The sequence below is a fragment of the Squalius cephalus genome, assembly GCF_949319135.1.
Source record: "Squalius cephalus genome assembly, chromosome: 2".
In the NCBI taxonomy this organism is placed as follows: domain Eukaryota; kingdom Metazoa; phylum Chordata; class Actinopteri; order Cypriniformes; family Leuciscidae; genus Squalius; species Squalius cephalus.
This window is the reverse complement of record NC_137123.1, coordinates 62,470,694-62,485,755: the sequence shown is the minus strand read 5'-3', so window position 1 is coordinate 62,485,755 and position 15,062 is coordinate 62,470,694. Positions and strand designations below refer to the sequence as shown.

The 15,062-nt window shown below is 37.5% G+C and overlaps 1 protein-coding gene across 7 annotated transcripts in view; it reads right to left on the bottom strand.

Moving 5' to 3' along the window:
- Positions 1-5,522: 5,522 nt before the first annotated feature.
- runx1 (RUNX family transcription factor 1) overlaps positions 5,523-15,062 on the bottom strand; it is a 68,821-nt gene continuing 59,281 nt past the window's right edge. For all 7 annotated transcript variants that reach the window (XM_079848147.1, XM_079848146.1, XM_079848151.1 and 4 more), the window contains 2 exons: positions 11,180-11,305; positions 5,523-7,667 (listed from right to left, as the gene is read on the bottom strand). In XM_079848147.1, the coding sequence (XP_079704273.1) occupies positions 7,165-7,667; positions 11,180-11,305 (629 nt within the window). In that variant the 3' untranslated portion in view covers positions 5,523-7,164. The remainder of the gene's footprint in view (positions 7,668-11,179; positions 11,306-15,062) is intronic.

Sequence of the window (15,062 nt, the reverse complement as noted above, 5' to 3'; positions counted from 1 at the left end):
TTGTCAAATAAAATCTATATTCACATTATAACCACTGTGTTATATTTTTGCAGTTGCACAATATAACATGATGATTTTGTTACATACGTCTCAAATAAATATGTATTTTAAAGCAAAAATGTTTTCTACCAGTGCACAATTTGTTTTCACCCTGAATACAAATATGCATTTTATGATCTATATTTAAAGCTTATTTCGACTATTACAGAGGCCGTGCCACTGCAAATGAAGATATATATATATATATATATATATATATATATATATATATATATACACATATATATACAGTATATATATTAATTTGCAGTGGCACTTCAATCAAAAGAAAAGAATATATATATATATATATATATATATATATATATATATATATATATATATATATATATATATATATATATATATATATATCTTTCTGATTTTTATGTGAACTCACTGTGTTTCCCAAAAGTTACATTCTGATATCATTAATCTTATTAAGTGTCTGATAACTTAACCAATATTTATTCATTTAAATATTCAATTATTTGTATCAAACAAATTAGAAATAATGTATATTTTATTTTAGTTATTTAAATACTTTATTAGTGTCAAAAAGCAGAAATAAAACAATGAGTAATCATTAGAGAAGCTACAATTAAAAAAAAAACGATGAAAATGAAAAAAATTATGAAAATGAAAATAGATACAATAATAATTGTATTAATTATTTTAATTAATTGACTGTTTTGCATATTTATGCTACTAAGTGGAGATCAAATGATATTATTTTTATTTGAAGTGTCTAAATTTAAATATTTAATTATTGTCAAAAAGCAGAAATAAAACAATAAATAATCATAAGAGTACAATGAAAATGCCCTATGAACATTTGATTAATTTCTTTAATTTATGGCACATATTTATGCATCAGTTGTTTTGTGGTCTAGATGGTTTCAAACATATTTTCTTTGTGTTCGGTGGACGTTCTCTCCAGAAGAATCAAGTATAGTAGAGCATCAGACAGGCTCCAATTACTCCAAATAGCCTTATTTTTCACCACATTCTGCCAAGTATTTCTCGCGCGCACTAGACGTGCCGGCGGTGTGTGTGTGTGTGTGTGTGGTGCTGACATGCTGCTCTCACACCCTGAGCTCTTTTTATAAAGGCGATTTGATTTTATAGGCCTTGGCTGGACTCCTAGACCACAGTTATAGCCTCGGCCCGGCCGCCGGTGTCCGACACACAGACCGGCCTTTATTTAGCCCGTCTCCTGCGCTTCTGTCTCGCTGTGTTTGCTCCTGGGTAATTCTGGGCACTACAAATAGAGGGGAAGGAACACTGTAAGAGAGAGAGAGAGAGTCATTTATCTGTGTAATATCTGCAGGTCGAGACTCGTCTGATGCTCAGTGTAAATTCTTCTCGGGTCGAGAATAGAGACGAGAGACAGGCGGTGATAAACACTGAAGAGTTCCTGTTATATCAGCATAAGATGACACGACTGTGTCCCAAATGACACACTATACACTGTGTACTTATGCACTTGTATGAATTTTATAAGGTTGTTTTATCAGCCCCCTTCGCTACGTAAGCTGTGTATGAAGTGTCCAGCGTTACACACTTTGATACTCTCGGTATTTTAATGAGTAATTATTCGCAGCCGCTAAAAAAGTATGTTCTATATAGTAGTATGAATGTAATCTGGACGTACTACATTCGCCATGTTGTCATTATCATGTGACCAGGTCTTGACATTAACTTTTTTTTAATAAAGTTACTAGTCACTGCATTTTCACTGGCCAACATTTTGGAATCGATACCATGGGAAAAACTGCCATGTAGATATTTTAAATACCATCTCATAATTTCGCAGCAAGTTTATTAGGCTACTGTCACTTTAAGACCTGACGCACGGATCCAATATACTGTTACACATGCGTTCACTTAAAGGGATAGTTCACTTTGAAATTAAATTTTGGTATGTTTTAGCTTACCTCAAGGGCATCCAAGATGTAGGTGTCTTTGTTTCCGCAGTAGTTTCAATTTTGATATTTTTAGGTCAAACCGTTCTTGTCTGTCAGTCATATAATGCAGGTCTGTGGTCACGGTCTCAAAGAGCATGCACAGAGTCCAAATTAAACAATTCCCCATCGTAAGTACACATTGATGGCCTAAGACACGAAACGAGCGGTTTGTGTGAGAAAATAAATAGTATTTATATCGTTTTTACCTTTTGTACACAGCCACGTCCAAGTGATCTGAGGGCGCGGGCGCTTCCTATTGTATGACGTGTGCGCAGACTGGTGCATAGATATATACACTAGATGTCGCCTTGGCTACGGCATTCGTTAAGACACGACTGGATAATAGCGGTAATTATTTGTTACTGCATTTAGTTATTTATTGTATATTATGATGCTGGTGGAAATAATGGTAGTAATTATTGATATTATCATTTTTATTATTATTACTATCGTTATCATAAGCAGTCGGAATGGTGACAGTAGTATATATATATTTTTTTTTTGTTAATTATTTTGTTTTTGTTTTTTTATTTGCCTTGAATAGTTTTTTTTTTTTTTTTTTTTGTTATATTGTTAATGTTATTAATGCTAATATGTCATTAGCTATATAGAGCACATGTACACAAACATACATTTCTATTCAGAAATTCAAACAATTCAACTGTTGTTCCGTTGAGATCCAATTTGATGTTTCACTGTTTCACTGTTTATACATACACTGCTCTCACTGTAATTTCACTCTTTGCACAATAAAAAAAAAAAAAAAAAAAAGGAACTGCCGTAGCCAAGGCTACATCTAGTATATATATATCTATGCACCAGTCTGCACCAGATCACTTGGACGTGGATGTGTTACAAGAGGTAAAAACGATATAAATACTGTTAGTTTTCTCACACAAACCGCTCGTTTCGTGTCTTAGGCCATCAATGTGTACTTACGATGGGGAATTGTTTTAATTTGGACTCTGTGCATGCTCTTTGAGACAGTGACCATAGACCTGCATTATAGGACTGACAGACAAGAACGGTTTGACCTAAAAATATCAATATCAAAATTGAAACTACTGCGGAAACAAAGACACCTACATCTTGGATGCCCTTGAGGTAAGCTAAAACACACCAACATTTAATTTCAAAGTGAACTATCCCTTTAAAACAGAACTGACTGTGTTAAAGGGTAACTCTCGCCAAAATGCAACCTAGGGTCTTTTTGTTAATCTACCCGAGTCAAACTTTCATTTAAAAGCATAATTAGAATGGAAACGCCACTTTTAAGTTTGACCGTATTTTCGTTTTAGGTTAAATTGCCTTGTGAATGGGAGTGAATGGGGCACTTCTATGATAGCATCGAAATCTATTTTTAAAACACTAATGCGGCTCGACACAACATGAAACTGTGCTGGAAGTGTCACCAGAGGCTCTACACATGAACTCCAGCGTTGAGAACAGTGTTTGTGTACACAGAGTTTACTAAAGAGAAAGATTTTGAACGACTCACTGTATCTGTGTCTGCCGGCTTTATGACAGTCAAAAATAGTCGATCTCCGAATGCGAATGAACTGACTCTGAATTTTAGTATTGCTTCTAAGTACTTGTTTTAAAAATTATTTAAGTATCAAAAGTAAAAGTCAATGCATTGTTTTATTATTGTTGCATTGTTGTATGTTATACTTTTATAGTTTTATGCCTTACTTTCAGTTTTATGCCTCTGAATCTATGGCTACCCTCATATCAATATCACATTTATTTCTAGAACACAGTTCCAGTAGTGGGATTGAATGTGAGTCACTCAATAACGTCCACAATGGTTTCGGACATCCAAATGGCTGTTCCCTCAAATATTACCCCTATTTAAAGTGTTTGGCTTTTAGTATGAATATGTTAGCCTTACTGTTATCTGTAAGCTAGTGTGCTCAAAACAATGACAAAATTCGCATTTAGAAGACCAAACCCAACGCTGAAAATGAAAATCGGGTTGATGTCAGAATCCAACGCCAGATTGACATTAATCTCCAACGTCGGACAGATGTTGTATTGTGGTTGAAAATGAAAATCGTGTTGATGCCAGAAACCAACATCAGTCGAGGTTCTGACGTCAATCCGACTTTATTTTCCAACCAAAATGCAAATCATCCCCTGACTGACGTTACTACTCAAGGACTTTGACAGAAATGTAGTGGAGTAAAAAGTACGATATTTGTCTTTCAAATGTAGTGAAGTTCAAGTAACAAGTTTCCAGAAAAAAAAGTGTACTTAAGTGCAGTACTCAAGTAAATGTTCTTTGTTACTGTCCACCTCTGCTTTTTAGTAAACTCTGTGTACACAAACACTGTTCTCAACGCTGGAGTTCATGTGTAGAGCCTCTGGTGAGACTTCCAGCACAGTTTCATGTTGTGTCGAGCCGCATTAGTGTTTTAAAAATAGTGATTTTGATGCTATCATAGAAGTGCCCCATTCACTCCCATTCACAAGCCAATTTAACCTAAAACGAAAACACGGTCAAACTTAAAAGTGGCGTTTCCATTCTAATTATGCTTTTAGACAGAAGTTTGCCTCGGGTAGATTAACAAAAAGACCCTAGGTTGTATTTTGGCGAGAGTTACGCTTTAAGGGAATCCTCGCCAAGTCCGTCTCTTAAGGTGTTGAAGACTATTGCACTTTTGAGCCTGTATTCAGTACGAGTAAAATACTTCAGTACTGACTAAATCAGAAACTCTATGGCCTGGTTTCACAGACAGGGTTTAGATTAAACCAGGATTAGGCCTTAGTTCAATTAGGACATTTAAGAAGCTTTTATAAACATGCAAGAACATTACTGATGTGCATCTTGAGACAAAACAACGGCACTGACATGTTTTAAGATGTGTTAGTGCAATGCTTTCAGCTAAAACAGCTCAAACATGCATTTTATTCTGGGATTAGACTCAAGCCTCGTCTGTGAAACCGGGGGTTCGACTTTTACTCAAGTCGTAGTATTCATTTTCATTGTAATGTATCTGTACTGTAACTCAAGTATGGTTTTCAGGTGCTCTTTACACCTCTGCTCCCTATATACCCATTATTTAAAAGACAGTTAATATTATTTATTTAATTGCACGGACACTATCGGATGAGAACAAAACCTGAATTTAGCTGGATAATGACACTAACTTTTCAGCATTGACACGGTTATTGAGATGAATAATTGTGCAACACTGATAGTTACTGAAGTAAAAAGTTTGAGTGCTTTAATAGCAACTTTGTTTCAACTAAAACTGCTCAGATAAAAAATACTAAGATTTTAGAAAACTAGATTTTAACATTTACTTATGGAAACATGAGGGCTAGTCTGTGCAAAATCTGCTTGCCAAAAACAGGGGAAAAAAATACTATGGTATTACCACATTTTTTGGACCGGGTACCATTGTATACTTTGGAGCAAGTCATGCTATATGAATCATCATGATTGTGTTTGGCAGGTGATTTGAACACTGAACGCAGTAATAAGAAATAAAGACACCAAGCACTGTATAAGAAATAAGCAGTTTCTTCACAACAAAGTGATATATTCTCCAAAAGAAATGCTGAAAAGGGACAAAAAGAAAAAAAAAAAAAGCTGCATTCCAGAAGGTTTAGCATGTTTCACAATTGTGGAAGTCGATAACCGTGTCGTGTGTCAAACCGCTGGAGTAATTTACAATCTATTTACACAAGAAATCATGTTGTGATTCTTCCATCCTCCATCCAGCCGAAGAGACCGTGATGCGCTGCCAGTCTTGCGGAGAGAACGACCGTGAAAGGCAGTGACCGGGAGAAGTCTCGTAAACCTGGAGATGTGAAGAGTCAGAAGTCTGTTTTAACTCTTAGAAGAGGCGTGTTTTTGTTCCTCCTCGGAGACGGAGACGGAGAGGGAAACTTTCCGGGTTATTTGATGACCAGTTCAGCCAGTTTAATCAATCCAGTCATGAACGGATCGACTTAGACCCGAAACACACTCTACGCAAGTCTGTGAATGCAAACGCTTCCAGATACACTAGATCAGTTTCATGCATCATTACGTTCGGAAATGTGTCAGAATGCAATGGACGATAGTGTGAATCGACAGATCAACTACAGTTACGGAAAACAGAGTTATTTTAAGTTAGTTAGTTGACATGTATATATATATATATATAATTGTTTGCTGTATTATTTTATATCTAGTGTCTGAACCAATATTTGAATTACTTCAATATTTAATTATTATTGTCAAAAAGCAGAAATAAAACACTGTAAAAAATGATATGATCAATGAGTTATGACAAGTTAATAAGTTAAGCAATTTTAAATTTTAACTCATTTTTTTAAGTCAGTTTAATGTAATTTTAGTTGATGAAGTTGATTGTACTTAAAAATGTAAGGCAGCAACTTTTTTTTTCTTTTTTTTTTACAGTGAATATGCAACCAGTACAAAACATAAAATGCATTATGAATATTTTATTAAATATTTTAATTTATGTCATCATGCATATGTCTATGTCTATGCAAAGTTATCAGTTCCTGAATGGAAAACTGAGTATCAGATGATAGTACTTTTATTAAGTGTCTGTTAACCTAACCCATATTTATTTAAATATTTAATTATTGTCAAAAAGCAAACATAAAAAGTAATCATTACAGTACAATTTTTTTAATTTATGGCATATTCAATTTTTTTTATGCAAAGTAGTTTTGCAATCTCTTTCTTTTCCTCTTGTTATTCTTTAGCGATATGCATTTGAATACTTGCGTAGAGTGTGTTTCTGGAGTAATATGGGGAGGTTTTGTTTGACATGAAACACAGAGGCAGTTTGCTGGATGGTTGATAAACGTACAGTGATGATGAGACGAACAACAGTAATAATAATAATAACAACAACAATAATTTTAATAATAATAATAATAATAATAATACAAACTATCCACTTTTAAAACAAACAAACAAACAAACAAGCGAGTCTCATGCTGTGCTGTGATAAAATCCGTCCTTTGAGTCAAACGTTCCAATCAGAAACCCCCTCGTTCAGCTGCCCGCGTCCTATTGGTCAAACCAACTGTCCTTAAAGCGTCAATACGGCCTCCAGACCGACATGCTGGTGAAGAGCTTCACTCATCGGTACATGTCGAATATCTGTCGAACCCCTCAGAGTAACGTCGCATGTCAATACGGCCTCCAGACGGCTTCGACCGACATGCTAGTTGGCGAACTACTGTGGCTTCCCTCGGCCTCGACCACGCCTTCGCTCTGATTGGGCAGCGACGGGTGCAGGAGGGCGGAGCCTGTGGAGGCGTTGGTGCACGGCGGTAAGATCCGCGGTGGCGAACGCTCCCCTCCCGGCATCATGGAGAACTGGTAGGATCCCGCGGCGCTGCTGTAGTACAGGTGATACGGGGACGAGCCGGCCTGGAACGGTCCCGCCTGAGCCTGCGAGGAGCCCGCGGGATACGCCGGCGGGAGGTACGTGTGGTAGCGTCCCGCGGGGCTCGTCATAGCCGACATGCTGATGCCGATGGCGTTGGTGACGGGGGTGGGGGTGTAGGTGAACGGCCCGGTCGGGTACGGCACGCGCGGGTCCGAGAAACGCCCGTCCGGTAGAGAGGGGAGCGAGGGGAAGGAACGGTCCAGGCCGACACGAGGATCAGTGAACGCCGTCAGATCGGGACCTGCAGGAAAACAAGACATGTGCTCAGATGGATGCTATGTTTAAGGTGAGACACGGCAGGCAAAAACATTGTGTTTTTTTTACTGGTCAATTTTGAGATTTTTGGATTTTTGGTCTTCTTTCAGACTTGTGGTGAAAAAAAGTCCGAAATACACATTTAGGTCTTTATTTTACACACTTTTTCTGTTTGCGTCTGTAGATTTCTCATAAATTCAACAAAAGTTGGCGTTCTTAATCAACACACTGCTCCGCGATCTCTGTCTGCTCCTGTCATCACACACACCGCTGGAAAGCTCTCTCTCTCCTGTGCAATGCTGTCGGATCCAAATATGGTCATTTCCTTTTTATTAGCAGCCAATCGTGAAGGATTTAACTCTAAATGCGCAATCTCATTGGCTGATGATAAATCTTTAAAGCCCGTTTTCTCAAAATGACTTTTCTCTCTGAAATCTCCACTTCAGTAGCACCGATATACACCAAACTCTCCAGTCTTGTACCTAGTTATATTATGAAGACATTTACAGAGGGATTTGTAAATATATTTTTCCTAGCCTGATTTATATATCATTTTATTCCAAAAAACATGGCGAAAAATTTCTTTTTAAGGCTATTGACAGTATATTCTGATTTACAGGATAACAAAAGTAGATATCCATAAATCCCCCTGTAATTTTTTTTTTTCCCCCATCTAATATGAGAACACAATGAAAAAATATTTTTTAACCTGGCTTTATCCAATACTCAGATTTCGTTTTTTTTAACATATATGCAAATTAGCGCATATTTAATTAGATATTGCCTAATTTGTATATTTAAACATTAAATTACAGAAAACTTGTAATACACTGTTTTCTCATCTTAATGTAGGTAATCAACTGGGAAAGTTTCCTGGTGATATCTGCTAGTTAAAAGTTTTACCCTATTCACCTGTAGTGTCTCGCCTTAACACACCAGTGAGTCTCTAGTTGGCATCCAGTAGTGAATGTGGTCTCATTTATAAAAGTGTGTGTGGGATCCTTACTAAAAGTGTTCGTGCGACTGAAAGCCAAATATGACGTACGGCAATAAACACCCGCCAGAACTGCGCAAAATTCCCTTTATAAATCCCAGTCAGCGGAAGATTGTGCGCACATGCGTCTCCACCCCGAAAATAAGCCTAGTTTTACTATGCATATGCTTATCTGCATATCATTTGCATATGCATATTCATCCACGTGATGCCATGTTTAACGGTACAAGACATTAGGAAAATATGAGATACGGATGTGCGTCACGTTACATTGCTGAAAATCATTTAGTAGCCGATCCTTTCCTTGTTTTTGAATAAATAAATCAAATAGTATAGAATACATTTCAGAGAAGGCCTTTCTCAATCTTTTCCACTGGCCAAATAGTATTTTTAATTGCTTTATATTTTTAAATGGAAACAGATATTGTGCATTATTGATCATTATTTGCACACAAATATTTTCTCAGACCATGAGTTCTGCTGTTATTATGCTCTAAGCAATCCTCGCTGTATTAAAACATTAAAACACAGCACGCCACAGGAAAAGTGTTACAATTATTTCTATTTATTAGAATATAAAAAAATGTTGTAACTTCTCGGTTATGATTTCATGTATTTTAAGTGTTTAACTCCGTTAATGAAAATGGCATATTTAATCTAAATGTGTGTATCAGATGTAAAACAGAGTTGAAATCAGTCTTTTATCTATTTAAACTGTTATTGTGAGCATGCACTGTATTTATGATTAGGACTCATAATGAGGATTTAAAGTGGTTTTCCTTCATCGCATGAGAGTTTGCATGCAGGTGTTTTTATAAATCACAACTTTAACGGTTATAAATGAGGCCCCTGATCATTTGATGAAAAATATTTGCGTATATATTAATATCTGTGACTTTTGACCATAATTAGAGACATTATTGAGATCTGAAGCTCTATGATCTGAGATTACTGGGGTCTTTTCTCAAGAGGAACATCAAGCATCAAATGGGACATTACAAAAAGTAGATTTAGAAAGAAATATTGTATTTGATTCAACATGGCATTTATTACACATAAACTTTTAGGCTTCAACACTATTATTATTATTATATTTCAGAAGCTGCCTCTGAATAGGCATTTAGATAATATTTACAGACCAAAACAGTTTGGTTACTAATATTCTTCAAAATATCTTATTTTATGTTTCGCAAAAGAAAAAAAAAAATCATACAGGTTTGAAACTACATGAGGGTGAGTGACAGAATTGTCATTTTTAGGCAAACTATCCCCAAAATATGCATGTAAAAAAAAAAAAAAAAAAAATTTATATGAAGTGACACTGTAAATAAGAAACTAAAGTGGCCAGTAGGTGGCAGTAAACGTCTTAACGAGTGAGTCATTGAGTCATTCATTTGATTCATTAATTTAGAGGTCACATGGAAAGACAGTATGTCACGTTATAAAAAGGCCCTAAGAGCGGCCAGGGCTGAGCACCTCTGCAAACTAATAGAAAACAACCAAAACAATCCTAGGTTTTTATTTAACACCGTGGCTAGACTAACAAATAAACAGATGTCACCTGAACAAAACATTCCGTTACAGTTTAGTAGTAATGATTTCATGAAGTTCTTCACTGAGAAAATAGAAAACATCAGAACCACAATTGTAAACGTTCAGTCCTCAATCGCGCCTTATAATCCAGCCTCAACTATCTCACCCCGCAAGAACAATTACAGTGCTTTACAACTATAGAACAAAAAGAGTTAAATAAACTTATCACTTCATCTAAAACAACAACATGTTTATTAGATCCTATACCCACTAAACTACTGAAAGAAGTGTTACCTGTAGTGGAAGAGCCTCTCCTCAATATTATTAACTCATCTTTATCTTTAGGTTATGTTCCAAGAACATTTAAACTGGCAGTTATAAAACCACTCATTAAGAAACCACAATTAGATCATAATAACCTAGCAAATTATAGACCCATTTCAAATCTTCCTTTTATGTCTAAAATACTAGAAAAAGTTGTGTCCGCCGCTCTTTCTTGCAAGAAAATGACATCTATGAAAAGTTTCAGTCTGGATTCAGGCCGCATCATAGCACTGAAACTGCGCTCGTTAAAATCACAAATGATTTACTATTAGCTTCTGACCAAGGCTGTATCTCAGTACTAGTACAATACAGGTCACCTGATGGAGTTTTTTCGGTTCCTTGCCACTGTTGCCTTTGGCTTGCTCAGTTGGGGATATTTAATTTAATCAATCAATCAACAATACTATTGATCAGCATTACCAAACGTGGACGTTTTCCACTAGAAACAAACATTGATGTATTATTTTAATTTAATACTGTGAAGCTGCTTTGATACAATCTGTATTGTGAAAAGCGCTATATAAATAAACTTGACTTAAACTTGACTTGACTCATTCAGGAATGAAGTAAATGGCTCTCTTTATGAGGCATTGAATCAACAGCTTCACAAATGAACAGCCATAATCTATATTTCTGGTGATACTCACAGTGTATGGCGTTGCGGCTGGGTGAGATGGGAGTCGTCGGGTGAACCGCCGGGGTGGAGATCGGGCCGAGGTACGGGTACGACTGCTCGTACGACCAGGACGGAGACGTTTGCATCTGCCTCGAATCTAAAACCAAACATTTATAATCAATAAATGATGTTATGACGGCTCCATTTCACGACCAAATCCAAGAAACACACTCACAAAAACATAGAAATGTTATTAATGGCTACTAAGAAGAACAGTCATAAACACACACCTGCACAAACACACACACACAAGTCTTTCCGTCATTAATACATCTTGATACACTAAACTCACACACTTACATCCCTCACAAATCTGTATCATGGTACAGTGATGGTATCAGATGATAATATCCTAATATAATTTACACATATCATAAAAATTAATGATTGGCAAATTAATGTACAATGGTATTTACACTCCCGATCAAGAGTTTGGGGTCAGTAAAATGTTTTTTGAAGGAGTCTCTTATAGTCACCAGCCTGCATTTATTTGATCAAAAATATAGTAAAAATAGTGAAATATTATTAAAATTTAATCTGCTGTTTTCTATGTGAATATATAGTAAAGTGTCATTTATATCCTGTGATCAAAGCTGAATTTTCAGCATCATTACTCCAGTCTTCAGTGTCACATGATCCTTCACAAATCACTCTAATATGATGATTTGATGCTCAAAAAACATTTATGATTATTATCGATGTTGAAAACAGTTTTGCTGCTTCATATTTTTGTGGAAACTGTGTTTTTTTCAGGATTCTTCGATGAACAGAAAGCTCAAAAGAACAGCATTTATTTGAAATATGATATTTTGCAACATTATAAATGTGTCAGTTTTGATCAATTTAATGCGTCCTGCTGTTTCATTTTTATTTTTGTTTTTTTAAACCTGTACAACAATAATCGTCCACCTCTACTGAAGACAAACACGAGGACACTGTATAATGGAGTGAGAGGAGCAGGAGGTGGAGAAGACATTCTCTCAGTATGAGTCTGTGTGTGTGTGTCTCCCTCCCTCTCTCCCTCTCCCTCTCCCTATCTCTCTCTCCCTCCCTCTCTCTCTCTCTCTCTCTCTCCCTCCCTCTCTCTCTCTCCCTCCCTCCCTCCCTCCCTCTCTCTCTCTCTCTGGTCTAATAAACCGATGGCCTGCAGTCTTCCAGACAGAAGAGGAGGGAGAGCCATCAGAGAGGAAGCAAATTATGCACCGCGGCCAAAGAGTGTGTGGCCCGTTTCAAGTGCAGCCAGAGCGCGGCCCGCTGCCAGAACCCCCAGAAGTGTGTGTGTGAGAGAGAGAGAGAGAGAGAGAGAGAGAGAGAGAGAGAGAGAGTGTGTGTGTGAGCTCCTGATCTGGAGTCACACATGGCTAAGGGGCTGGAGGCGGATTCGGGCATCCGGTGCGAGAGGGACTCAATCACACACACACACACACACACACACACACACACACACACACACACACACACACACACACACGCATGCACGCACGCACACACACGTTGGGTTTCCATGTTTTACAGGGACCTTACATAGACATAATGGTTTTATAATGTACAAACTATGCTTACACTAGACCTACCCATCACACACACACACACACACACACACACACACACACACACACACACACACACACACACACACACACACACACACACACACACCCAAACCCAACCCCTAAACCTACCCATCACACACACACACACACACACACACACACACACACACACACACGAACACACACACACACACACACACACACACACACACACACACACACACACACACACACACACACACTAACCCAACCCCTAAACCTACCCATCACACACACACACACACACACACACACACACACACACACACACACACTAACCCAACCCCTAAACCTACCCATCACACACACACACACACACACACACACACACACACACACACACCCACACACTAACCCTAAACCTACCCATCGCACACACACACACTAACCCTAAACCTACCCATCACACACACACACACACACACACACTAACCCAACCCCTAAACCTACCCATCACACACACACACACACACACACACACACACACACACACACACACACACACACACACACACACACACACACACACACACAGCTCTCAGACCTCATGATCATACACTGTAACATGTTTCTCTGGAGATCTATCCTGCAGGATTGAGTATTAATCTGTGTTGGGATCAGCGGAGACGTTCTGCTAAAGGCACACAGGATGGGCGGGTCAATAACGGCAGAATAATAATTTCCCAGGAGCTGATTGGGGAAAGTGTTCCCGAGTCCGACTGTAGAACGGAAACGTCTGTTAGAAGTGCTTTTCCTGAAAATAAACTCCTCCAAGGTTCAATTTACCGAAGAGAAATCCGTTGTTAACAAAGTCTCAGTCATCAGAACGCAGATCGTCCAGCTCCCAAAACTCATCGAGTATCGGAAAACTACTGGGAGAAATCAAAGGACATGCGATACGTCTGTGAGGAGTTTAATGTCAGTGTTTTAGTGATTTTAGAGACAATCGACTGTAAAAAATTACATGATCAATAAGTTATGACAACATATGCTTTTAACATTGCTTTATTTTTTACAAATTCAACTCATTATTTTAAGTCAGTTTAATGTAATTTAAGTTTAAAATTTAAAGCAGCAACTTTTTTCTCACAGGTTTTTTTTTTTTAGCTTTTTTTTTTTTTTTTTTTCAGTGTTCAGTCGCACACGTTACACTACTAATAGATTTCTGTCCAAACTTCCCTAATCTGAGCAAAAGTTAGAAGCCTCCGCAAACAAATGCAAACACACAAGCTTCCTCAAATTTGTGGGGGACACACATACACACACACAAACAAACACATACACACACACAAACACAGACAGGCACGCACACACACACACACACACACACACCGGGTCCAGCTGCTTCTTATTTTCACGGGTATGAAAAGAGAAGTAGCGAGGAACGAGAGAGAAAGAAAGAGAGCTCTTGAATGACTTAATAACGGTTTCCGCTGGCCGTAATCCCGCTCTATTCCTGGCCGGCGGATCAGAGGGAAGCGGGAAACTTTCTGTCCCTCGACACCCGGTCCGCTTCACTCCTTTCATCGCTCACTCATCCAGATCAATGCAACGGGAACATTTAGTTTCTCTGAGTCAGTCTCTCATCCAGAGCTGTAAAATCAGGCCGAGAACGTCGGATGACAAACGCTGGAGATCTCTAATAACCCTCGGGTGCTTTTCACGGCGGACAAACATTACCACAAACAAACTATTTCAATGAAAGGAATGCACTAGTCAAACCAACATTTATTCAGACTCCTTCAACATTTCTCACGTTATCACAGTTTATTCGCTATAGTTTAGAAAATGGTACTAAAGAACTCAGAGTTATGAACTCAGCTGATATTTGACTGGTTTTGTCCGTCCTTCTGTTAGACTGTCTCACACATGAATTATGTTGAATATCTGTCAGCTGTTAAATTTAACTACACAATTAGATAATACCAGTTTAGCTCAACCAATCACCAAGCAATGCTTCATTGTGTTCAGTCTGTGTGTGAAAAGAGCATTAGCAATTAAAGAAAACACACTTCAGCAAAACATGATCAGTTCAAAGTGTCCGAATCATTTTTGGTCTCAAATGTTTGAGTTTTTGGGTGTAATATGTCACAGTTTACTTTATTTTGCTCTCCTCACTTATGAATGAACTATAGTGTCCTGCACACACTAGTAAAAAAAAAAAAAAAATCAAAAATTATATCTGGTGTCTGAATAATTTTTGGTTTGACTGTATATTTTAGTTTGATAATGTTTTTTTATTTAATATTTTATGGTCCTACA